Source organism: Brienomyrus brachyistius, chromosome 5 (assembly GCF_023856365.1).
Source record: "Brienomyrus brachyistius isolate T26 chromosome 5, BBRACH_0.4, whole genome shotgun sequence".
NCBI classification, from domain to species: domain Eukaryota; kingdom Metazoa; phylum Chordata; class Actinopteri; order Osteoglossiformes; family Mormyridae; genus Brienomyrus; species Brienomyrus brachyistius.
The window spans coordinates 2,088,215-2,113,506 of NC_064537.1; the positions used below are offsets into that span (position 1 = coordinate 2,088,215).

General features: G+C 47.7%; 2 protein-coding genes and 1 long non-coding RNA gene across 5 annotated transcripts; 1 reads left to right on the forward strand and 2 right to left on the reverse strand.

The window, feature by feature from the left end:
• Positions 1–6,244: 6,244 nt before the first annotated feature.
• tekt4 (tektin 4) lies at positions 6,245–14,198 on the reverse strand. The gene is made up of 6 exons (XM_049015903.1): positions 13,554–14,198; positions 12,682–12,752; positions 12,321–12,464; positions 8,437–8,659; positions 8,186–8,340; positions 6,245–7,066 (listed from the first exon to the last, which is right to left on the reverse strand). The coding sequence occupies exons 1-6, from the start codon at positions 14,088–14,090 to the stop codon at positions 6,853–6,855; spliced, it is 1,344 nt and encodes a 447-aa protein (XP_048871860.1). The 5' UTR covers positions 14,091–14,198; the 3' UTR covers positions 6,245–6,852.
• Positions 14,199–17,142: 2,944 nt separating this feature from the next.
• Positions 17,143–21,545, forward strand: LOC125742809 (lipopolysaccharide-induced tumor necrosis factor-alpha factor homolog). 3 transcript variants are annotated; one of them, XM_049015176.1, is made up of 6 exons: positions 17,147–17,298; positions 18,174–18,279; positions 18,455–18,602; positions 18,858–18,926; positions 19,456–19,603; positions 21,217–21,545. In XM_049015176.1, the coding sequence occupies exons 3-6, from the start codon at positions 18,467–18,469 to the stop codon at positions 21,320–21,322; spliced, it is 459 nt and encodes a 152-aa protein (XP_048871133.1). In that variant the 5' UTR covers positions 17,147–17,298; positions 18,174–18,279; positions 18,455–18,466; the 3' UTR covers positions 21,323–21,545. The 3 variants fall into 3 exon arrangements, with proteins under 3 accessions (XP_048871135.1, XP_048871133.1, XP_048871134.1); XM_049015177.1 differs by having other exon boundaries at positions 17,171–17,298; positions 18,136–18,279; XM_049015178.1 differs by lacking the exon at positions 18,174–18,279 and having other exon boundaries at positions 17,143–17,298.
• A 764-nt stretch (positions 21,546–22,309) lies between these two features.
• LOC125742810 (uncharacterized) lies at positions 22,310–24,042 on the reverse strand. The gene is made up of 3 exons (XR_007398207.1): positions 24,007–24,042; positions 23,889–23,947; positions 22,310–23,652 (listed from the first exon to the last, which is right to left on the reverse strand). It is a non-coding gene; the product is annotated as an uncharacterized LOC125742810 (long non-coding RNA).
• Positions 24,043–25,292: the final 1,250 nt, after the last annotated feature.

Below are 25,292 nucleotides of genomic sequence, written 5' to 3' on the forward strand. Positions count from 1 at the left end.
CCTTGTGTGTCCTTGTGTGTAATTGGTTCGGTGCTCATTGAGTGCCTGATGTTGTTCCTTTTCAGGCTGCTAATAAACAACGTCTTCTCTCCCCGCCAAGCGAGGGTCTGTGTCTCTCTCTACTCCAGCGATGCTTCAGTCTGCCGGACGCCACAATATCTTTGTGAGGACTCTCCATTTATTTATATGGGCATAACCATAATCCCAACATGACGACCTTAACCCCCTACCCGGTCCTGACCTTAACCAAAAGTAACCAAACAAAATGCAAGACTTTTCGGCATTTCTAGTTTTTTGATTGCATTCAGTGGTCCCCACAACGTCAAAATAGCAGGTTTTTATTACAGTGTGGGGAACATTTTGTCCCCACAATGTAATACAAACATAATCTACTCTCACACACACTTTCAAACGTACTCTTACACGCACTCGCAATCTCACACAAATTCACACACGCACACACATTGAGCTAGTGCTCAGCACCTGTCTGTATGCACTTTTCCACACGGAAATGTTATTCCCAAAGTTGTCCATGGCAACGAAAGAGTGGAAACAGGTAACTAATAGGGCATTTCTATGTACATGAATATAGTGAAGTGATTAACTGCCGAGCACATGATTAAAAATAATGTACTGTTTTATTGTGCAGTTAAGTGGGGAGCCATCTTACTGTGATGAAACGCTACACAGGGCCTTAATCACCAGCTATTTAGGAAGTGATGTCACTAAAACATCAACTAACAGCAAAGGTGGGGGGTGAAGTCGGGGGGAGGTCAGGATGCCTGGTTGCCGTGCAGGGAGTCTCCCGAGGTTTCCATGGCATTGATCTTGTCGTGAACCCCCTCGTTGGTTGCCTGAAAGCTTCCTCTGACAGATTAACGAGGCATGGAGCGGAACAAATGACTGCTGCATAACCTTACTGCGTGTGTCATACAGGACATGTGGTAATAAATAGACAAATATCTCGGAATTAGTATCGATTATCTGGCTGCAGTGTGCCCTTATGATATCTCACTTCAGCAAAACGCCTTTGTAACAGAGTTTAAAATGTTACTTGGCAGAGGCTGTTGATCGCTGGGGTTCATCTCATCCAGCAGGGGGTGCTGTGAATGGCTTTAGCACAGGTGATGCACTAAAACTGTGGCTTTTATATTGGTCATTTCACTGCATCAGCTGAAGGCAGCCTGTATTTCTGGTAGTGTTATAACACAGTCAGACTATGCCAGGGGCGGGGCGAACACCCCTAAGTCAGGTGGTCGCTGAAACGTCACCAATGTCATACTGCCTACACACTGATACTACTGCCCCGTCATACAACCTATTGAAATGAAATAATGAAATGATTAAAATACATTTTTTTCCCATCCCCTTATTTTACTATGAAAGTCTTATGAGGAAAAACATACCTATTCAGACACAGATGCGCACACACACACACACACACACACACACATTCAGTCATAGATTATGGTACAATTGGTAGATGCCAATTACCTGCTTATGTTTGCATGCCACACGCAAACAGCATTGTCAGGAGTCGCCCCCAAAGCCCTGAGATTGCAGCGCTACCATGTTACTCACCGAGTCATTATGTCAAACTTCAACTGTTTATTCGATTCAGTATCTTTATGTCTCCTACTGAAATGCATTTGCCGTTTACCTCATCACACATGAGCAGCTGAATAGCCTGAGGTCATGGGGGACAGACCAAGACCATGCTGGACAGCCTGTGATCATGGAAGATAAACTGTGGTCATGTTAAACAGTCCATGATTATGGAGGACAGACCAATGGCATAACAGACAGCTTGCGGTCATAGAGGACCGTGGTCATGAGAGACAGACTAAGGTCATACAGGACAACCCAAGATCATGAGGGATAGCCTGAGGACAAAAAGGACAGCCTGACATTATGGAGGACAGACAAAGGTCATGACAGACGGCCTGAGGTCATACAAGACAGCCAGAAGTTAAAGGTGAGGACAGGTGAGATAATTAGAGAGAGGACAAAGTCATAGAAGACAACCTGAGGTCATGAGGGACAGACCAATGTCATGAGGAACAGCCTGAGGGCAGTAGGTACAGACCAAGGTCATAGAGGACAGTTTAAAATCATGAGGGCTGGACCAAAGTCAGGATGGACAGCTGGAGGTCATGGCAGATTCCCCGTGGTCATGGAACACAACCCAAAATCATGACAGACAGTATATGTTCATAGCAGACAGAATATAATCATGACGGACAGCCTGAGGCTATAGCCAATAGTGCATATTCATGAGCAAAAGCCCACTTCATGGCCTCATTTACAGCCTAGTCCCATGCTGCGTCATCCTCATGTGATCACCATAGTAGTGTGTGATTGCCATACTGCACTTCTTCCGGGGAGGGGCTGGATAAAAACTTGTGTCATGCATCTCGACTTCAAAGAAGCCACTTGTGGGTCCATCATATCAGTGGGCCTAGGCTATTACAGTCCGCGGGTTATTTCAGGCATCTGCTAGTCAGCGCACAGGGCTCATCAGTCTTGTTAGGGGGGCGTTCAAGGTCCCGATGATGTCAGAGAGCCACTGAACCCACTGATGTGCCACAAAAAGTCACTAACCAACCAGTTATTAATTTTACAAAAGTAATTATTCAAACATAGGTCCAGGCCTGATCTCGAGTCAGCTCACATGTGAGAGTCACGGGGCTGCGTGCATGATCTTTACCAGGCACGACGTCATTACCAGGAACTGTGCCAGCAAGGTATGACAATACAGGAAGAAAGTAAAATCCCTGGGCACATACAGGAAGCGTCACGAGTCGGATGGATGTGGAGGTGAAGCTTTGGCAAAGGAAAGCGAGACGACTTGCTGGTACGGGAGAAATTCACAGAACTGTGTGGGAAGCTAAACAAACCTTGTCTTCTGACCTCTGTTTTTGATGCATCTTATTATTTGTTCTGTTCTGCAAACCCGTCATACAGCTGTCATCTCCACAGAATGATGATGCAGTTCCGTACGCTCAGAGGTGCCAGGTGGACCAGATGGGGTTACTCTTCTTCTCTGGCTGCCCTTGTAGAAGCCTCTTAATGTAGATCTTCACAAGGCCGTACTCTGAGATTGCAGCTTGACACTCACGTTAACAGCTTCCAAACTCCGTAACTGCAGTGTCTGGCTCAGTGGGTTATGGTGCAGCGCGTATTTGTTCAGCCTCGCCTTCAGGTCACATGTGCTCTTTTTGTTGTTGTCCATAGTGTTTACAGTCCACTGGAGTTCTAGCTTATGCTTTTAATCTTCTGTTTGCTGTTTTTATGATTTTTATATATGTACAGCACTGTGTGACTTTGTACAAGCCGCTTCACGAATAAATGTCATTATTTCTTCCTGTTCTCCTAATTTGAATATTGTTCCTCTGTTCCTGCAACCGTCATTATTCAGCACACAGATGCCATTACTGCAGAGGTCTATTCTTCTATCTTCTCCTGATGTCACTCCTGCCTTTTCATTGATAACCCGTCACACATCCCAAAAGTGAGCGTGTTCAGCCACGTTCTCCATCGCCATTACATAACTGCCTATCCAGTGTAGGGTCACAGTAAGCCCAAGTACAAACCAGAGTGCAAGGCAGGGAGCATGATGTATGGGACGCTAGTCCATTGCAGGGGACACACTGACGTACTGTGGGCACTTTAGAGACACTGGTTGGCCCGTCTGTGGACAGTGGAAGCCAACCAGGCTTGATATGCAGAGAACATGGTCAGCAATGGAGCCCTGGATAATGCAATCTGAATTCTCATGAATCTGAAAGAAAGGTCAATGACACCGAGAAGGACTGTCCTCTTTGCAACGTCCGAACATGGGCCTGCAAACTTACAAAAGAAGGTTTCCCAGAATACCACAAACCCCCCCCCCACATCCTGTCATTGTTCAGTAGTTAAGATGGATGCCTAATAGACAGCAATCAGCCCAGCTCATACAGCTGTAAGTGGCAGCACAAAGTAACGCCCAGGGAAGCAAAATGGCCATTTATTCCATGAAGGCATTTCGATTTCCATCAAATGCGAAATACTTAGCAATTCCAGGAACAGCAGCTGCTTCCAGAACACAGCAGAACTACCCGAAGCAGACAAAGTGACAAGCTGAGAAACAGATTGTTTCCTCAAAGCCCAAAGTAATAATGAGAGGCAGAGGAGTCTGCGTTTGCCTTTCTGCAGACTCTCAACCAAAGTGACGTTCATTCTTTGAGAAAGTAGAGTCAGGTCATACTGGCGGAGACTGAGGTTAAGGGCTTTGTTCCAAGGCCAAACCCTGGGTCTCGGAACCAGCAACCCGCCACTCACAGGTAAAGCACCCAGAGCCAATGAGTCACTCACACACCAACGCCCTGTTAGACAGGAGCAGAAGTTGGTATCCCAACTGTGTCAGGGTCACCGTTTATTTATTGCAGTATCTAAACACTCAGGTTTGCATGGAATCTGATCTGCACGGCAACTTTAGCACAGAAGAGGACATTATTGAGTCAAGTTGGGGAATTTGTCAACTTTTGGTTAAAGGTCACAAAAAGGAGGTAAATCAAAGCTATGTTTCCCCCCACCCCCCCCGAAACACACACAGGAAATAAGCACAATTACCTTAGAGGCTTCTTGGCACAAATCCATTCAAAGCTTCTTTGTCCTGTGCTTGAAAGCGTCTGGAAAACAATTCCTGAGAATATGTTCATTTCATTTATAGAATGTGTGAGCCGGCTATGACTCAGTCAGGCACAGGCTATGACTCAGTCAGGCACAGGCTATGACTCAGTCGGGCACAGGCTATGACTCAGTCAGGTACAGGCTTTTGGCCCATGCAACGCACAGAAATGATATGTTTAACAGGAGGTGACCACCGGCCAATCACAGGGAGCGACAGCGGAACAGCCCTTAACTAGGTTGTTAACTAACCCTTGACCATGTTGTTCCAACCCCCCCCCCCCCCTTCCCCTACGTACCTATTCAACTGCTACAGCCAGCGGTGCATGTTATTTTTCTAACCTCAACAGTGGCGCACTCATCATTTTCATACACTAATACAATTTTTATTACACCAAATATTCATATATTCACTAGTATAAAAAGGCAACAAACAAAGCATGTGCAGTGATGGAAGATTGCAGAGTGCACCGACTTCCCAATGTCTGCCTGTTTCCCAGTGTGCTGTGACTCTCCCCTAAACACTGGCCGCACACAGGAAAATTTCATTACATTTCCACTGTAGCTTGATTGTCTGAGGATGGGCATTATCACACGACTCTTACTTTGTTATTCGATAGCTATGTCACCGCTTGGGATCTATTGGCTTAGTCTTGTCCTCAAGAGGAGATTGGCTGACTGGCATCTGAAGGACTGGCCAACAGTCAATGAGGTGTCCACTTCTTGTCTGTACCCCATGAATGTGTTCACTCTCCCTCTCGGTCTGTACCTCATCAACACACTTGCCCTGCCTCTCGGTCTGTACCCCATGAATGTGTTCACTCTCCCTCTCGGTCTGTACCTCATCAACACACTTGCTTTGTCTCTCGGTCTGTACCATATCAATGTGTTCACTGTCCCTCTCGGTCTGTACCTCATCAACACACTTGCCCTGCCTCTCGGTCTGTACCCCATCAATGTATTCACTCTCCCTCTCGGTCTGTACCTCATCAAAACACTTGCTCTGCCTCTCGGTCTGTACCTCATCAACACACTTGCCCTGCCTCTCGGTCTGTACCTCATCATTATGTTCACTCTCCCTCTCGGTCTGTACCCCATCAACACACTTGCTCTGCCTCTCGGTCTGCACCCCATCAACACACTTGCTCTGCCTCTCGGTCTGTACCCAATCATTATGTTCACTCTCCCTCTCAGTCTGTACCCCATCAATGAGCTCAGTCTGCACCCCATCAACACACTTGCTCTGCCTCTCGGTCAGCATCTTCTCTCACAGAGAATACCTCGCTTCCATGTATGATTCGATGTAGCCTCTGGATGACAGTTTTGACCTTCCATCATGCTCCTTCAGCGGCTGCGTCTCTCCAAATTCCCTGAGTGACTCTCATCGCCACGCGGCCGTGACCCCCCAGTGTCCAGCACGCTAGCAGCAGCCTGGGGCTACAAGGTCTGCGTGTCGGAGAATTAGCTGGATGGCAAGAACATGCCACCATATTTTCTGTCCTGGCATGATCCTAACAGGTGGTGTTAACATGTCTGATAATCCAGTCAGCTGTTTCTCTGAAGGAAGCACAATGTCTTCTGAAACAAGGCTTTATTTGCCATTGTGCAGGCATGAGAACACATACATTGGGATGTTTTTTTCACATATCTTATTTCACATAATGCTCTTTTTAAGTCTGGTACAGAGCAGTGATCTCTGTTTAATGACACATAAAGCATCAAACACACACAGAGCAGAGTTCTCATTACCTAAGTCAACCTCCTTTCTTTGTAAAAGATGCAAAGTCAAGCAAGCGATTACACGACAAATCCTACTTGTGAGACCCGATGTGTCAGACCATGCCGTTTAAAGGGTTAAATCGACAGTGTTGGACACATGCGGTAGGTTCCCTCAGCCGTCCTGTCACTCCTACAGTGCACTGTACCTTTTACTGCCAGAATGGTCTTTCACTTTTGAATTCAGACTGACTATAACTAGCAAACGACCAAATAAGAACAAAAAAAGAGCCGGAGGGCTTGACTGGAAAACATGGAAATTCTGCAGCAACGGAACAAAGGGAATCACTGAGAGAGATTCAAATGCGGACAGAGCTGTTCATGGGGGAGTGGCCAGAGAATGAGGGAGAGCGACTGGGAGAGTGTTACCAGGAGTGCTACAGGGAGAGAGTGAGCCTGTGGCGGGGATCAGTAGCCGGCCAGTGTGCTGGCGGGGGGGTAGCGGCTCCGGTGGCTCACGCACATCTCCCGGTCCACCAGCAGGCTGTGAGCCTTGGTGGCACTCGCCTTCTCCAGTGCCACGCGTGTGTCTTCCAGGTGGCGCAGTGACCGCTGTGACTCGGCCAGCTGCCGCTGCAGTGTCTCCACAGTCAACTCAATCTCACCCGCTTCGGCGACCAGACTGTTGGGGGGGCATGGGTGGAGAGGCAGCTGAGCATTTACCCTGTTCTATACTATACTTCAGTACAAAACCTACAGGCAAATTCAGAATTATTGGCAGCCGCAATGAATGTGAGGTAAAAGCAATAGCACAAAACAAACCATCCACATAAGAACCGTAATTTGTCTCAAAACTGTACAAAAATTGCTCGACAATTATCTAAAAAAAAGAATCCCTCAAGATCATTATATGCTGAGAAATCTTTTAAGAGCACATAGAGTAAAATTATTGAGATCACCAAAGAATATGTTAAATAACACTGAAATATTTACATTCTTGATGAAAAAATGTGTCTTATATTGCTCTTGTTGCACAGGAAATCATGCGTCAATGACAACTCCCTGTTTCTCTGGAGTACATATATGGTGTCACACACATGCAAAATCCCTTTGTCATCCATCAACAGGCATAAATCCAAAGACCATTCATCTCAAATAACATTAAAGGTTGTTAACCTTTATAAATTAGGCGCCAGTATAGAAAGATTGTCAAATTGTTAAAATTCCATTGAGCACAATCAGGGCAACTATTAAAAAAATCAATAAACATGAAACAATTGAAAAATTGCCTGTAAGTGGAAGCCCCTATCTACAGGACATGCATCTCGCTGATGCTAACAGAGCTAAGGGCAGCAGGCCTGATGTAGTCACAGAGCCAGGACATGCATCTCGCTGATGCTAACAGAGCTAAGGGCAGCAGGCCTGATGTAGTCACAGAGCCAGGACATGCATCTCGCTGATGCTAACAGAGCTAAGGGCAGCAGGCCTGATGTAGTCACAGAGCCAGGACATGCATCTCGCTAATGCTAACAGGGCTAAGGGCAGCAGGCCTGATGTAGTCACAGAGCCAGGACATGCATCTCGCTAATGCTAACAGAGCTAAGGGCAGCAGGCCTGATGTAGTCACAGAGCCAGGACATGCATCTCGCTGATGCTAACAGGGCTAAGGGCAGCAGGCCTGATGCAGTCACAAATACATATTGTAAATATGTAATATTTATAATAATTCTTTTTAAATGTCAGTAGGTAAACAATAGCACTCCTAACCCCTTTGCCCCAGCCCGTGGCTCCCCCTGCTGACCTGAGCTGGGATTCATCTTGGCACAACTCCACGTTGGGCCTCTGGGCCCGCTGGTGCAGCCGGGTCTGGGCGACTCGCTGGGGTGCCTCTTTATCTCGCAGGGCCTGCTGTAGCATGGCAATGTTTCGCTCCTGGGCCCCGATCTGCTCCAGGATCTGCCAGGGGAGAGGGCACACAGCCACATCATCATCGCCGGCCAGCAGCCCACAGTGCAGGGCCGTGCTTCATGGTGATGTCATTTCCCCCCATACCTGGGTCAGGTGCAGCTCCATTGCCACTTTGGCTTCGGACACTTCCTGGCAGCGGTGAGCAAAGGCGGCATCCACAGCGGCACACTGGGCCTGCAGGTCCTCGGCTGTCTCCTGCAGCACGCGCTCGGACAGCAGCTGCAGCTCCGCCGAGGCCTGCAGCTCCCGCTGCACCTGGGCCAGGTTGTCCTGCGTGAACCTGGCCCAGGTCACACGGTCTGACACACTGGGGGGGGGGGGGGGGGGGGCGGAGATGCAAATGGGAAATCACCTTGGGAAGTCACAGACGTCACGTCTACCTTGGAAATAAAGGACTCCTCAGCACCTGACCTAAAAGTGTTAAGAGGGGACTATCTGCTTGTTTGTGACTCTGCTTGTCACGGTGTCTGAAAGCTCTGAACATAATCTAAGCAGCGTCACCAAGGGGCTATTCTGGGACTATATAAATATCACATCATAATCCTGCCATCTCTCAATCATGACAACTGCTTATCCAGTACAGAGTCGTGGAAAATAGCACAATAATGATGATTTAACGTTGGTAGGTTGGAGTTGCTGGCATACTGGTAGGAATGGAAGAGTAGCTTATAAATCCACACCTCTGTGCACCGTAAACCTACTAGACGCTGGGACCAATCACATGCCTCAGACCAAGCTGACAGTATCCCAGCCAATCACAGACTGGCTTCTCTGAGAAGGAGGAGTTAGTTAGACAGTGTCATAACAGAAAAAAATGGGTCTATTCATGCTTCGTAATGCGAGGGTTCGCACAATGGAAGATAAGTGCATCTGACTGCTTAATGATTTTAAAGACAGACCTCAGCGGGCATCTCGGCCTTGGAGCCTGCATGAGGTGCTTCGTGGGGTCACTTAGATAGCAGAAATAACGCCGTAGCGAAAAGAAACAAGCCCTCAATGCATGGAGGGGTGGGGGGCAGTGGGGTGTGAACAGGCTGGACAATAAGCAGATGACATGAGGTTGGGAGGGATTAAGACATAATTAGTGTGTATGTGTGTGTGTGGGGGGGGCTTTGTGGGGGGTGTGTATTGAACACTGCGATACCTGTAGAGAGCATGATCAATGATGGACTGACACCCTGATGTACCTGATCAGGCTGAAACACCCCCTGCAGGGACCCCCCCCCCCCTGGTAGGTGAAGATGTGATGCGCTGGGGGGGACATGTTCAAATTAAATACAAAGATGGCATACTATGCAAATACACAAAAAAATGGTTAAAAGTTACACCGCAGGATGGAATTAAAACTTCTAATAAAATAAAATATCCATCTAATGGTAACATGCGATTAGAAAAAAAGGTTACAGCAGGATTAACAAGGACGCAGTGAACAACTGTCCAGTTTGTTTACAAATCTCGGCGCTTTTCGCTAGTCCTCTGCTGCCCCCAAGTGGATAAATAGGCACAGGTCCAGTAAATGGCAGCGAAGCAGGTAGCGATTAAAAGGTGCCGATCCTTAGCCGCAGCAGCTCGTCTCATATGATTTAGCCATTCAAACAGGTGCCGTATTTATTGTAATATAATCGTTGCGGTGTAAGGAATTCTGTTGAATTTATAAGCGACAGTGACATCTACCCCAGTTGAGTTTTCAAACAAAATTTGTTAAAGGGAAGCAATTCAATAAATAAATAATGTTTTAAGAACACGAAATATTAAAATGTACCTACGCGAATAATGGAGTGTAACTATTTATTAATCGATTACTTGGTTTGATTCCTGGATTACGATGCAAACAATATTTTGAGAGAGAACTAATTACTGCAATACTACTACAAGGTAATTGCAACAGGCCGCCATTTAAAACAACACCCAGAAACGACCTGGCAAGTCAGGTTAATGGGTAATTTTCCAACAAGAACAAGACACACTTGTTCAGTAACTAGAGGACTTTCGATTGCATAACGCCCATAGTATCTGGCAGTTTGCGTCAAGTACAGAACTTAAACGCCTTTCAACTCAAACATGCTCGCTGAGGGCAAACAGCTCTGACGCTCCTCATCCAGCTTCCATAATAGAACACGGCGGAGTGTAATGGAACCGAATAGCCTGTCTTGATTGTCAATGGGCTTCATTTATAATGCCGCGGCGTCCTCGTGCACCTTTGTGCTCAAAAATAAAAGAGCACTTTAAACTAAATGCATTGTTCAGTTTACTATTACTGCGCTATTTTTTGTGAAATAACTTTTTAAAAATTTGGGTCGTGACTTAAAGACCAAGGAAAAATGTTGGCCTCGACGCTAAACCAGCCGAGAATCACCATGTCCAACATTCGTGACAATTTTAAAAGTATATACATTCAAACTATATAAAAGAAATCAGATGATAGCTAGGATGATCCTTAGCCAAATAAAGCGAGGGAGTGTGTTACAGTGTGAAATCCCATCTCTTGTGAGGATGACGTTCATGTAGCAGTATAGGCTATAATCTTCAAACTACATGAGACGTAGACCATTCAAAGAATATATATGCAAGAATTAAACTGCTCTGGTGATGATTGACAGTGATAATGTATCAGGATTTGGGGGTTCATGTTGTACAGCCCAGTAATCAGTACCGGCTAATACACCCACCGCCCCCCCACCAAATAATCATATTGTCATCGTGATGAATGGGTGGGGGCCTCTAAGCCCTAAATGTTCAATCCAAAGCGACACCGTTGCCATCAAGACAACCTCTGCTTTCATCTATAGCACATCCTTTGGGCGTTTAGCCAAAAGACACAAAAATGTGATTACAATTGTAATCAGTTGGATTAAACAGGATAGTAAACAGTGAATAGTGCGGTAACAGTGGCACGATGCCTTCATGCAGTGCAAGATAAGCTTTTTAACGACACACTCCACCACCCAGTGAAAATGGTCCTGCAGCACTTCTGGGTCACGCCCCACCAGTTGAGTAACAGTGTTGGAGGCCAAGCTGAGCAGCAACACGCTGCAAGAGGCGTCGCCATGGTAACTGTCCCGGAAAAATAAGCCATAATAATTAAAAAATAAAACAGGCTCTTTTAAAAGCTCATAATGACCTGTGTCCTCTGCCACTGGCTCTAGCAAATATCTTGTACAAACTTTGACTCTGATGCTTCCCATTGGTCACTACTGTGACGAAGAGTTAAACTAAATATTTCAGCACTTTTTCCCAAAGGCATCGAACGGGTTCATTTAACCCAGCGCTTGCTTTTGTGAGTAGTGCAGAAGTAAGACATGTGCCTATCGCAGCCTGTAAGTGTACACCTACATCATTTTGGGGGGGGCGGCACATAAATCTGAATATGAATATAAGGCATCTGGAAAATAAGGGGATATTTAAGGTACCCAAACTCTGTGATGGTACTGTCACGCCCGGCTAGTCCGATCCTCGTGTGTGCCACGCCCCCTGATCATCCACGTGTGCTTCCTCGATCGTGCCCAGCTGTTTCCTGTTATTTTCCGCTTGTCTTGTGTATTTATTCCGCGTCTGAGTCAGTCTTCCCCAGACTTGTCACTAATGTTAGTGACGTTAGTTAAAGTTAGTCTGTTGCCGTCTGCCCTGTCTTCCCGTTCCCTTAATAAACCTCGAATTCCCTCCCTCCCTGCCTGCCTCCCTCCCTGCCTGCCTCCCTCCCTGCCTGCCTCCCTGCCTCGTCTTTCCCCGCTTGCTGCTTGCCCGTCCAACCGCGCCACCTGACAGGTACACTGCTTATAAATCCAGCACTGGAGAAAAGTTCCAGCTCTAAAAAAACATAATCCTGCACAAAAAAAAGCCATTAAAATACAAATAAGATGGGTGGAGGCAGATTGCAGTCTAAGGTCGACACCCCCCAGATCCATGTATGGTTTAGACATTCATAGTCAAAACTACTCGCACGCATATTTTACAGGAGAAAGCCTCACTGCTGCTGGAGCTTAGCGGAGCTGCGGTGCTGCTGAGTGTCTGTGCTGCCGTTGCTGTATCGGCCGCACTGCTCGTCCATGCTGTACGCCTGGCACTTGTCTGACCAGTCGAGTTCCAGGCTCTTCTTGGCCTCTCGGTTGGCCCTGGGGGCGACAGAGCAGCTGTCAACAAGCCCAGGGCTCCATGCAGATATCCTTAAACCCCCAGTTCTCACAGTCATGTTATCCACGGGACTATGGTTATAATATCCCCCTGCAGGGGCTCGGACAGCTGACGTAACACACGTAAGTGCGAATGATTCTGTTAAACTTGCACAAGTGCAGCAGGAAATGCAGCCGAAGGAAGCAGAGACGCTCTCACCGTATCTGGTCGACGGTTTGAGTCAGTGTTCTCCTCAGAAGAGACTGCACGTTCCTGATAAGTTCTACCTCCTCCAGGAGACAAACAGAACCATGCATTATTTAGGAAAACACTGAAGTATTAAGGTTTAAAGAGTATTAACATGTACAAAAATATGTTTTTTGTGGGCGTTAAACACAATTGATATCATAATCACATGTACAGAAACACACACACTGTAAAGCATCCTTGACTGTGAGAAAGGCATAATAATTATTATTATTATTATTATTATTATTATTATTATTATTATTATTACCCATAACCTTAACCATAAGCAAGCAAACAAAAGATACATAGTATCAAATATATGAGTGTCCCAGTTTGTCCCACTTAACCAAAATTCACATAATAATAATAATAATAATAATAATAATAATAATAATAATAATGGGGGCGGCAGTTAGCACTGGGTGCAGTGGTTAGCACTGTTGCCTCACACCTCTGGGACTCGGGTTCGAGTCTCTGCCTGAGTCACATGTGTGTGGAGTTTGCATGTTCTCCCCATGTCGTCGTGGGGTTTCCTCCGGGTACTCCCGTTTCCCCCCACAGCCCAAAAACATGCTGAGGCTAATTGGAGTTGTTAAATTGCCCATAGGAGGGCGTGTGAGTGTGAATGGTGTGTGAGTGTGCCCTGCGATGGGCTGGCCCCCCATCCAGGGTTGTTCCTTGCCTCGTGCTCGGGACCAAGATGGATGGATGGATGGATAAATAATAATAATAATAATAATAATAATAATAATAATAATCTAAAGATTCCATTAACAATGAATATGACTGACTGGAATTAAAGCCCAAACGGCTGGGTGTCGCCTCGTTTTGTCGGACTGCACCTTCAGCAGCTCCTCATCCACGTTGTCCTTCACCATGTCGGGACCAAGTCGGCGCTCACGCCAAGACAGGTTATCAGCAGCGATCCTGAAGGGCGTTTCGCTGGCATCCAGCGCCTTCTCTAGTCGTCGCTTCAGGGCCACCAGTGAGCCGGTGGCGGCTGCCGTTTGATCAATGTGCTGCTGCAGCTCCGACTTCCAGAAGTGGATGTCCTGCAGCCTGCGGCCGAGGTGCCGCGTCCCGTCCGCCTGGCGGCGCAGCGTGACGGACTCGGTCTCCATCTGCGCGGCTTTGGACTCATGCCGCACCTTTTGCGCCTCGTCGCGATCATTTGCCGCCTGGAGAAGCAGCGCGTCGTTGCTCTCGGTCCACTCCTCCGGGGAGTACATGGTGCACCGGTACCCCGAAGCAGCCAAGCCGGCGGACGGGTAAAATTTCTCCATGATTTTACTCTCTTGCGTCTGATGAGTTATGAGCTCCGGTTGGGCGTCAGATCCATCACGAAAACTGGCTCCGTGGACTAAACTCTGGGAGGTCATTTTAAAAAGATGAAATGAAGTCCGGACTGTCAGGGGGTCGGTGTGTCAGTGGTGCCGCTGTATGTGTTTGCTTTGAGTTGCCAGGATCCCGCGTTTCCAAGGACGCGATGCGGTTACCCAGCGGTCCATCCATCCATCCATCCATCCATCCATTGTGGTAAATTCAAAGTATTAAGCTTCGAAAATGTTAGAAACATGTTATCTACAGATGCAGACGCGGCGAATATTTACTTAAATAAACGTGTTTGTCGCTTTAATGGGCAAATACTTCTTGATGAAGTGATGCGCTTTATTATTCCATTTGTACTAATATAAGTACAGGCACGTAGGAATTTTACATACTTCAGCTTGTTCTTGTTAAAATAGACACCGACGAGAATGGCGTTCGCTGAGCCGGGGGGTGCGGTACCCCCGATGCGGCTCTGTTCTGTTGCGGGATTTTAACGGTATAGGTTGTTAGTTTGGAGGAACAGGCCATAGGAACAGTTTCTTCCCCTCTGCTGTTGGTCTCATGAACAATATGCACAAGTCTGTTGCCACCACTCTCTCTAAGCCAAACACATGACCCTGTTTCGTGTTCGTCGCTCCGGTTCCACTTCACCTGCACTCTTGTAAATATATCAATCTGCTCAGCAAAGGAACTTTTTTACTCTATGTTTATTTAAGTACTGCCCATAATATTGCACTTGGGTTTATTTATTTATCTAACTGACTGTCTCCCTCTGTTTAAGTATTGCATAATATCGCACTGAACACCGCAGCAATTTCCTGATGTTGTAAACCTGCTCAACATTTGGCAATAAAGTCCATTCTGATTCTGATTCTGATTCTGATTCTGATTTGAAAAGTACTTTACTTTACTTCTGTTTTTTTTTCGCAAGTATTTCGATATGAACTTCCGTTTTTCAGTAAGGTCATTCAAATGAAGAAACGATTCTGGAGTGCAAAGTAAATTAACCTTTTGTTTTTGTGACACATGCACGAGCAGCAGGAAGCGCCAGCGAGATGGAGGTCTGGGGAATCCCGCCGGAACCCCATGGAAGTGACGCGTGTTTATAGTGAAGAAAGTCACCTACCTGGCCATTAAAGCTAGAAACTCTCATTTATGCGTTCAGAGTTTCATCACACATTTATTATTTTAATATTCTGCCAAAAAGCCTTTCTTGAATGTACTGAGAGTACCAGTTTATTTCACCTTGTGTCCTGGTTGGGCCATATCACCTTGAAGGGGCACTAGATACTCAGAATTCAAAACCTTCTCAGTACAACTCGCAAAGTGCTAAACACGACCAATGATACTTTTACAAAATAGAAAACCCAAACGGAAAAGAAAAATTCTTATGGATATATTAGGCGGATACACCTGTTATATCACACACAGGGTTATGTCTGCTTCGACCCTGCTTCGGACTGCCATCCTGCCCAGGATACCCAGCCCGAGACGCTCCAGACCCCCAGTACCTGTGTATACAGATGAGTGTGTGTGGTTTCGGCTCTGTTGCTTGCAACACCTGGTTAATTTTGTATTTGTTCCGTTGAACATAGTTCTGTTCCATAAAGTAAAAATGTAGACCAAGATTTTGTTTCAAACAACCAATTGAGTATCGAAGTTACAGAGCAGGCCTACCCAACTGGTTGGAAAATACAAAATATTGGCCTGGGTTTTTGCTTTCTGAACCTGAAATGTCAGCCCCTGCCCGGACAGTGGTACAGTAAGACTATACATCGGGTTCTGTGAAATCCGTTTTATTTTTACTGCAATTCCATTTTATTCCAAATTTCATTTTTCGGATTTAGTCTGATCTGATTTGGATTTTAGGTTTTTATGAGCTACCGAAACAAAAAAATTGCTGTCCACCTCATGTCTTCGCCACTGGAGCCCCGCAATTTTGTATTTATTCACCCCGCGACATATTTATATCTCCTTATTAAATCTGGTCAGTAGATCGATCTTTCGTTTTCCATATAATAAAAAAACTGTCATGACCTGCTCGTTCGAGCCTCTCGCGTGCCACGCCCCCTCATTTACCTCGCGTGCGATCCCCATTGTTCCCAGCTGATTCTTTTTCTTTCATTCAGTCCTGTGTATTTAGGTCCGTGTCAGAGTATGTTTCCCCAGTCCTGCCGTCTCCTCACCTCATTAAACCCCGAGTTTCCCTGTATCCTGGACTCTCTTGCCTTCCTTCCCGTCATAATATCACCGAAATATGGAGAAGACGCAAGCAGAAAGGAATTGATCAATGCAATAAATGTAACTGAGATACAGTGTGTGTGTGTGTATTCATATATATATATATATATATATATATATATATATATATATATATATATATATATATATATATATATATATATATATTGAATACACACACACATACACACAGATGCACTGCAATGGGTTTAATTCCTTATTTGTCATAGCTATGTTTCGTAATTTAAGTTTCTAAACATATGAGTACACCCATGCATTTCCCTTTTTCCTGGGCGATTAATAATTCTTTCTTTCTTTCTTTCTTTCTTTCTTTCTTTCTTTCTTTATTTCTTTCCAAACTTAACTTTCTTGAGCCAAACTATCAAAGCTGTATATTTGAATCCTCGGATTTGCATATTCCGCCAGTGTAAGCACACAAAGAAAAATATTCACCAGCTAACTAAATTCCTGGAACTATTTGAATGCTTGTGAAGGAAGTGATTTGTGTCGCGAGCTGCGCAATTCTTCAGAATAAGATTAATTTTAAATGCGCGTGACTTTTTCATCATGAGTTATGGTTATTACAACATCAACATATCGCGTGTGTGTCAATGATGGGAGCACAAGGTCCATGATGAAGTTATGATGTTACTTTTTTATAATGCATCTAAATTACAGGAAACATTCTACGTTATTTTCCCATGTGAAAACGAAACGAAAAAATGTCACAAAATGATGCAGCAGAACATCAAAATTTCGTTTCGTTTAAGTTCAATATTAAATGCACGCAAACCCACATTGATGTCTGGCTATTATTCTTTGCCATTTATAGAGATAAATGTAAACTTAAAATATGTTACGGCACTTATGGGAGTGCCTTGTACTGGAAGTCACGGCTCCTCCCCCATGTTGAATCGGACTTAACCCGGGTTGCTCAGCGGTCTGTCAACTCCTGGGCTCCCAGCAGGACGGCCGCGACACTCCACCCAAGGCGGCAACCCTATTAGGAACGCGCAGGTAAGAGCGATCCTTACCATCGCTGTCTGGGGACGGGGATGGGAACGGAGACGGGGGTGGGGGCGGCGAGGGAAGGGGCCTCTTGGAAAGGGGGCGACACTGACTTCTTCAGTAATGCCTGTCAACTGCGTTGGTGCTTTGAAAGGCAAGATCAGTTAGATAAACGTTTCGTCTTACGCGGAAACACCGCATTCAGCCGTAGCAGGTGGGAGCGGAGAAGCACTGTTGGATTTTTCGAGAGCCGGACCACTTTTAGCCTTTGAATAAAGTAAAAAGAAAAGTACATCGAGGCTTTAGGACTGACATCCGCTTCTCTGTTAAGCTATGCTCCTCCTCCCTACGCGCTCGGTGCGCTGCTCTCAGTTCATTTTTGTTCTTCCCATGAGCTTCTGCCGTTTCTCCAGCGTTATCTGGCCATAATTTATTTATTCCGGCGATTTGACCAGCCCACCCTCGAGCGCCTGCGTGGCAGCTCAGCGACTCTGTATATCCTGTTTCTGACCATCGCCCCCAGCCCATCCCTTCGCGTTAAATTGTTGATTCACTTAGGTTAGGCAGTCTTTATGACAGAGCACAATGCTTGATGCAAGCCAAACAATAGGCAGCAGCGGAACAATAGACCGCAAGTTCAGCCCCTGACTTGTTGAAGTTTGAATAGGAAGTAGTGGTAAACATAAGCTACTGTAGGGCACGACAGCGTGGTGGGGGCGGCTAATGGAGGTCTGCTCTGTCGTCCGTGGGGAGGGAGAGTGGCTGAAATACAGGCCCCGTACCCCCCCTTGTTGCTGTCCGTCCCTGCCCCATCTCGTACTGAGCTCGATACCCGATTGCTGGCAGGCCGCCCACTCATTGTCCGACATCCCCCCCCAACGCAGACGGAATCCTCCTCCTACTGATGAAAAGAACGTGAAATCCTGAAAGGGGAAAGACCTCACTGCCTTTGCCATCACCTCTGGATAAAAGGCTGCTCACGCTGTACAGGTGATTCCTCTTTGTGGCTGGAAGGATGTCATGGCAGTCGATTCCCTGAGAGGTGTGGTTAGCTGGTTTCAATCTGAGCCAGACAAGGGCCCCCGCTGCCTACTGAGGGCCCCGGGGCCACCGTCGGCCTGGTTCTATAACTCACATCCTGGGCTCTCTCCTGCGTTTTTCACAGTCCCCCAAAAGTATGGAGAAGGGATCAGCACCGCCTATGGACATGGCACCCCCATACCCCGGCCCCCCCCTCGCAGGCTACGAAGGCATGGCTGCACCCCCTTACCCAGGGGTCCCGCCTGGGCCCCAGCCTGGCTACTACCAAGCAGGTGAGTGGCTGGCCTGTTTGCCCCAGCGTGCCAGTTGCGCATCCCAATCCCAGTATCCTGAAGAGTGTAGCGGCCAACACTGTGCTCACATGTTCAAGCCCGTCGATGGGGGAGGTTTCAGTCTAAGGGTCATGATGTGTATTTAGAGATCAGTCAGCAGTGATATGAGCGGCACCAGTGCAGGCAGCATCTCAGAGCAGCCTCACCCCAAACCAAAGTCAATCCTGCCTGACACCTTGTCGCCTCTTGTCCCAGGTCCCAGCCCTGGCATGTACCCTCCTCAGTATCCCGCCAACCCACCTGCCCCTCCTCCAACCCAAGTGGGTAAGTCAGCATGTCCTCGTCGCCGCAGCTCCGCCGCAGTGCATGTGATGTCACTGGCCCGTGCAATGCTGCAGCTATCCATGTGGCCCGCTCACTTCCCACAGTCAACCTTTGCAGCATGTGCCATATCGCGCCGCCATACCGCCGCTCGTGCATCCTGGTCCGCCGGGGCCCGTTGTGTCTCATGCGCGGTGGCCATGATGCAGCTCTCTCGCATGACCCGCAATAACGGGAGCCACCCATGTCAGCTGCAGGGCAGCTGGCCTGATTCGTACCTTTTTATGAGTCGTCTGGAGGCAGAAAACAGCACGGACCCTCCAGCCACCTTAAGGGTACAGACGCAGCTCTCTGACCAGCTGATATCCAGCATGCTGCTTGCCTAGACTGACCTTCTTCACCCCCCCTCCCCCCCCACATCAGTTGGACAGGGTTAGGGGCCGTGCCTATGGTCCAACAGCAAGACGCCTTTCATGTCCAGGGCTTTAGGCTGTCAGCATGTATTTGAAAGTGCATCCATGTGTTCCTACAGTTACCCAGGTGGTGGTGCTTGCCAATGGCCTGACAGACGTACCGGGACAGACCACCTGCCCACACTGTCAGCAGCTGGTGGTCTCCAGGGCGGTGCACAGCTCTGGCCTGCTCACCTGGCTCATCTGCGGTGGTCTCTGCATCTTCGGGTAAAGTCGCCGTTCTTGGGAGGTGGCTGGCGAGGGCAGACTGGGGGCTTTGTACGTGGGAAGCGTGAGGTGCTGCTCACCGCAGTGAGTGATGAAGGCCTGCATGCTTGGAGGAGCTTCACTAAGTGAGAAAGCAGAACTTGGAAACCACTCGACAAGAACGCGACATACGCACAGATCACCACAACGGTGGGCTCAGTTTCCATCACCCCTCCCCCCTCACCTACACTTTATTGCCAAAAGTATTGGGACACCTGCCTTTACACACACATGAACTTTAATGACATCCCTCCCATTCTTAATACACAGGCTTTAATATGGAGATGACCCTCCCGTTGCAGCTATAACAACTTCAGCTCTCCTGGGGAGGCTGTCCACAAGGTTCAGGAGTGTGTTTATGGGAATGTTTGACCATTCTTCCAGGAGAGCCTTTGTGAGGTCAGGCACTGATGCTGGATGAGAAGGCCTGGCTTGCAGTCTCTGTTCTAATTCATCCCAAAGGTGTTCTGTCGGGTTGAGGTCAGGTCTCTCTGCAGGCCAGACAAGTTCCTCCACACCAGACTCGCTCATCCATGTCCTTATGGACCTTGCTTTGTGCACTGGTGTGCAGTCATGTTGGAACAGGAAGGGGCCGTCCTCAAGCTGCAAAGATGGGAGTATGAAACTGTCCAAAATGGCTTTGAATGCTGCAGCACTAAGAGTTCCTTTCACTGGAACTAGGAGGCCAAGCCCAACCCCTGAAAAACAGCCCCACACCATAATCCCCCCTCCACCAAACTTCACACTTTGCACAATGCAGTCAGGTAAGTACCGTTCTGACAAACCCAGACAGAGAAGCGTGATTCGTCACACCAGAGAACACGTCCCCACTGCTTTAGAGTCCAGTGGCAGTGTGCTTTACACCACTGCACCTGACGCATTGCATTGCACTTGGTGATGTAAGGCTTGGATGCAGCTGCTCGGCCATGGAAACCCATTCCATGAAGTTCTCTACACACTGTTCACGATTTAGTTTGAAGGCCACATGAAGTTTGGAGGTCTGTAGCTATTGACTCTGCAGACAGTTGGCGATTCTGCACACTGCGCGCCTCAGCATGTGTTGTCCCCGCTCTGTGATTTTACGTGACCAACCACTTCGTGTCTGAGTTACTGTTATTCCCAATTGCTTCCACTTTGTTGTAATACCACTAACAGTTTGACAGTGGAATATTTAGTAGCGATGAAATTTCACGAATGGACTTATTGCACAGGTGGCATCCCATCACGGTACCACTCTTGAATTCACTGAGCTCCTGAGAGTGACCCATTCCTTCACAAATGTTTGTAGAAGCAGTCTGCATGCCTAGGTGCTTGATTTTATACACCTGTGGCTGTGGACGTGATTGGATCACCTGAATTCAGTGATGCGGAGGGGTGTCCCAATACTTTTGGCAATAGAGTGTAGGTGAATGTCAGCAAGTGCACTGTGTGTTTCCTGTAGCACACAGGGGAGGGTGCAGGGTTGGGGGTGGAGGGGAGCTGATTCTGGATCAGTTGGATGAGTGTGAGTGGAATGGTCTGGCTGGGAGGGTGGGTGCCTGCACTGATCTCAGGCCTTGTGTTCTCTCCCCCAGCTGCTGGCCATGCTGCCTCATTCCCTTTTGTGTGGACAGCTGCAGGGATGTGGAGCACTACTGCAGCAACTGCAACAGGCTCATCTACATCTACAAACGCATGTAAAACGGCTAATTGCAGTTACGCATTTTTAGGCCTTTAGCCCCCCAAGCTTTTACTGTAAAATTAGGTTTTTATATATGCCCCCCCCCATCTACATGCCTGCATGCCATCGTGTCTTTCTGCTACTCTTCCTTTAAAGCCTTTACTGTATAAACCTGAATTTGAAATGTTAATCTTTCTTAATATTTTATTAAATAATTACTATACGAAAAACGAAAAATGTTAATCTTTTATTAGTGGGAGTTATTGGGGGGTCACTGTAATCAAAGTGGGTTTCGATCCTCTTTGCTCATCCGGGGGTCACTGCCGTCATCTTTCTGCACCTTAATTTCAGGGCAAAGGAACTGCGAACCTCTGCTTGCTGCCCTTGTGCTGTCCTGCAGAGAGCCGGGGCTTTTTCCATGTGAACTTCGAGCAGATTTATTGACACTGGCCCCCTGATTTAGACTGACTGAATATTCTTTCCCGGGAAGCTGTAATAAGTGCCATTAAGTAATAAAAGATGAGGGACTGGACTCTATCACTGCTCCTCTGCAAAGGGCAAATATTTGTCTCCTAGGTCATAAATCTTACTGTTATAATGACGGAAATCCTGCTGTAGTATCCGATATGCCCACTAGAGGCCGGAGGGGAGCCTTTGTTGTGTGTGGACTGTTTTAACTCGGAGAGCTTTTCATGGTATCCAGCCTTGTAGAGGAAATGATCTAATCGGTTTAAAGGTTACAGATGACTTGAAATATGTGGAGGAATCTTGAGAGGCTGTGTGTTGAGTCTGAAAAGCCCAGTTCAGATATGTCTCCCTCCCTAAAAGGGTTAGACATTTCGAATGAGCTCAGACCTTCTGCAGATCCTTTCAAATCCGTTACACTCATCTGAAGACATTAACAGGACTTCCTCTCTCTGCCTGATTATTTTTTCTTACAAAGACTGCCGTTAATCCAATTTTTGTCTCCTGTGCCTGTGACGATAAGCCGCACTTTCTTTGTCCAGAATTTCCAGTTTCCTCCTGTCTGTCGCTCACCCGTAGGAGCATAGTAGCTGTCAGGTGTAAGATCATCCCCGGCTATTTGTCAGTGTCACAGAAAAACAACTCGTTTTGTTGGCAGGGGATGGAGATGAGTGGACAGAAATCTCTGCCATCACCATCACAAATGGACCTAATGACTGTGCACTTTTATGTCAAATTATTTCCAGTATGGTGGGGTGACAGCACCAGTCCTTCATACCCTGAGGCAATAGTGGAGGTATAAACTCAATGAGTATGTGTGAGTGTGTTATCATGTGTGAGAATGTGTGAATATATGGGCCCTGTGCTGGTTTGGCATCCCACCTACTGCGTTTGCCTGCCTTGCACCCTGTACTGATCCCTGTGCTGGATTGGCATCCCACCTACTGCGTTTGCCTGCCTTGCGCCCTGTACTGATCCCTGTGCTGGATTGGCATCCCACCTACTGCGTTTGCCTGCCTTGCGCCCTGTACTGATCCCTGTGCTGGATTGGCATCCCACCTACTGCGTTTGCCTGCCTTGCGCCCTGTACTGAACCCTGTGCTGGTTTGGCATCCCACCTACTGCGTTTGCCTGCCTTGCACCCTGTACTGATCCCTGTGCTGGATTGGCATCCCACCTACTGCGTTTGCCTGCCTTGCGCCCTGTACTGAACCCTGTGCTGGTTTGGCATCCCACCTACTGCGTTTGCCTGCCTTGCACCCTGTACTGATCCCTGTGCTGGATTGGCATCCCACCTACTGCGTTTGCCTGCCTTGCGCCCTGTACTGATCCCTGTGCTGGATTGGCATCCCACCTACTGCGTTTGCCTGCCTTGCGCCCTGTACTGATCCCTGTGCTGGATTGGCATCCCACCTACTGCGTTTGCCTGCCTTGCGCCCTGTACTGAACCCTGTGCTGGTTTGGCATCCCACCTACTGCGTTTGCCTGCCTTGCGCCCTGTACTGATCCCTGTGCTGGATTGGCATCCCACCTACTGCGTTTGCCTGCCTTGCGCCCTGTACTGAACCCTGTGCTGGTTTGGCATCCCACCTACTGCGTTTGCCTGCCTTGCACCCTGTACTGATCCCTGTGCTGGATTGGCATCCCACCTACTGCGTTTGCCTGCTTTGCACCCTGTACTGATCCCTGTGCTGGATTGGCATCCCACCTACCGCGTTTGCCTGCCTTGCACCCTGTACTGGACCCTGTGCTGATTTGACATCCCACCTACCGCGTTTGCCTGCCTTGCACCCTGTACTGGACCCTGTGCTGGATTGGCATCCCACCTACCGCGTTTGCCTGCCTTGCACCCTGTACTGGACCCTGTGCTGGATTGGCATCCCACCTGCCGCGTTTGCCTGCCTTGCACCCTGTACTGAACCCTGTGCTGGTTTGGCATCCCACCTACCGTGTTTGCCTGCCTTGCACCCTGTACTGGACCCTGTGCTGGATTGGCATCCCACCTACCGCGTTTGCCTGCCTTGCACCCTGTACTGGACCCTGTGCTGGATTGGCATCCCACCTACCGCGTTTGCCTGCCTTGCACCCTGTACTGGACCCTGTGCTGGTTTGGCATCCCACCTACCGCGTTTGCCTGCCTTGCACCCTGTACTGGACCCTGTACTGGATTGGCATCCCATCTACCGCGTTTGCCTGCCTTGCGCCCTGTACTGAACCCTGTGCTGGTTTGGCATCCCACCTACTGCGTTTGCCTGCCTTGCACCCTGTACTGGACCCTCCTACATTCAGCAGCATCTCCAGCAGGGTGAAATGACTCTGTCCGCAGTTTGAGTGTTAGTAGATGTACCATGGGCCGCAGGTTACTGTGGTTTCTGTGTGAATTACTAAGGAACCGATCAAGCCACCTGTCCTGCCCAATAAATCCAGCAGAGGCGAATTAAGGCAACCAGAAGGTGAAAAAGCCAGGGGGTCAGTCTGGAGACACGGAGGACGTGCACAGGGAACTCCAAGAGGAGCTTCATGGGGAGGGCGGACGGGCAGGAGTTGACGCAGGGCAAGGAAGACGGAACGTAACGACGAACGAAGAGTTAGAGCGCTCAGCACATGCATAACTACAATACCTCACACTGCACTGATGTCAGTGCGCGACTTAAATATGCTGGTTTCAATTAGTTTCCATTGATTTCCGCTTGATCACGTGAGGTGGGTGTGACACCACCACTGAGTTTGTTCATGCTTAAGGCATCACGCTAAGAGATACTTCCGCACATGTATTGTCATTTCACACTCTGTTGCACTTTTTTTTAATGACTATTACAGACGCACCTCTACTTACGAACAAGATACGTTCCGAACGGCCGTTCGCAACTTGAAATGTTCGTAAGTCGTTATTAAACATCATTTTAAGGGGATACACAAGTACAAAGAACTAGGATGCTGGGAGTACGCACGCTACGCTGCTGCGCGGCGGGAGGAGCAGGCAGAAGTCGAATTGGCACACAGCTGCTTCGGACAGGAAACGGGAGCCCAATGAACACAATTTGGACTTACAGTCCTCATCGTTCGCATGTCTGAAAAGTTCGTAAGTTGAAAGTTTGTAATAAGAGGAGCCTCTATATGCTAAAACATAATGATGAAGGACACTGAAGCATATTCCAGCATTTTTGATTCATTCCTGTAATATTTACATGCTCGAGTGAAAAGGTCTTATTATCTAATGGCACTTTGAGTTATGTGAACGATCAAACATACTGAAAAGACAATATGCTGCAGTTCGTAATGCTTCCTGTTATTAGGATGCTTTGGCCATTGCCATGCTTTACACAATGTGTGTGTCAGTAAGGGACGCTGCCTGAGGTGTGCAGCTGCGGTTCATCGTGAGCTGTGGATGAAGTGATTCGGTGGTTTTTGCTGCATTAGGGTGGTGAGATTAACCATCAGGTCATGCTGTCCACTGGTGATGCAAAATGTGTGAGGAGCTGCGAAGAAGCTGCTTCAGTAGCAAAAAAAGCATTGAGGTTTGCA

What these genes read in the sequence shown, in the direction of transcription:
- tekt4 (XM_049015903.1), bottom strand. Translation starts at nt 14,090, where the DNA reads ATGACCTCCCAGAGTTTAGTCCACGGAGCCAGTTTTCGTGATGGATCT. An exon ending in CAAACCGTCGACCAGATACG is followed by an intron (nt 12,465 to 12,681) that starts GTGAGAGCGTCT and finishes TGTCGCCCCCAG; the next exon opens with GGCCAACCGAGAGGCCAAGA. An exon ending in CAAGATGAATCCCAGCTCAG is followed by an intron (nt 7,067 to 8,185) that starts GTCAGCAGGGGG and finishes CCCCCCCAACAG; the next exon opens with TCTGGTCGCCGAAGCGGGTG.
- LOC125742809 (XM_049015178.1), top strand. Translation starts at nt 18,467, where the DNA reads ATGGAGAAGGGATCAGCACCGCCTATGGACATGGCACCCCCATACCCC. An exon ending in CCCTCCTCCAACCCAAGTGG is followed by an intron (nt 18,927 to 19,455) that starts GTAAGTCAGCAT and finishes GTGTTCCTACAG; the next exon opens with TTACCCAGGTGGTGGTGCTT. An exon ending in GGTGGTCTCTGCATCTTCGG is followed by an intron (nt 19,604 to 21,216) that starts GTAAAGTCGCCG and finishes TCTCTCCCCCAG; the next exon opens with CTGCTGGCCATGCTGCCTCA.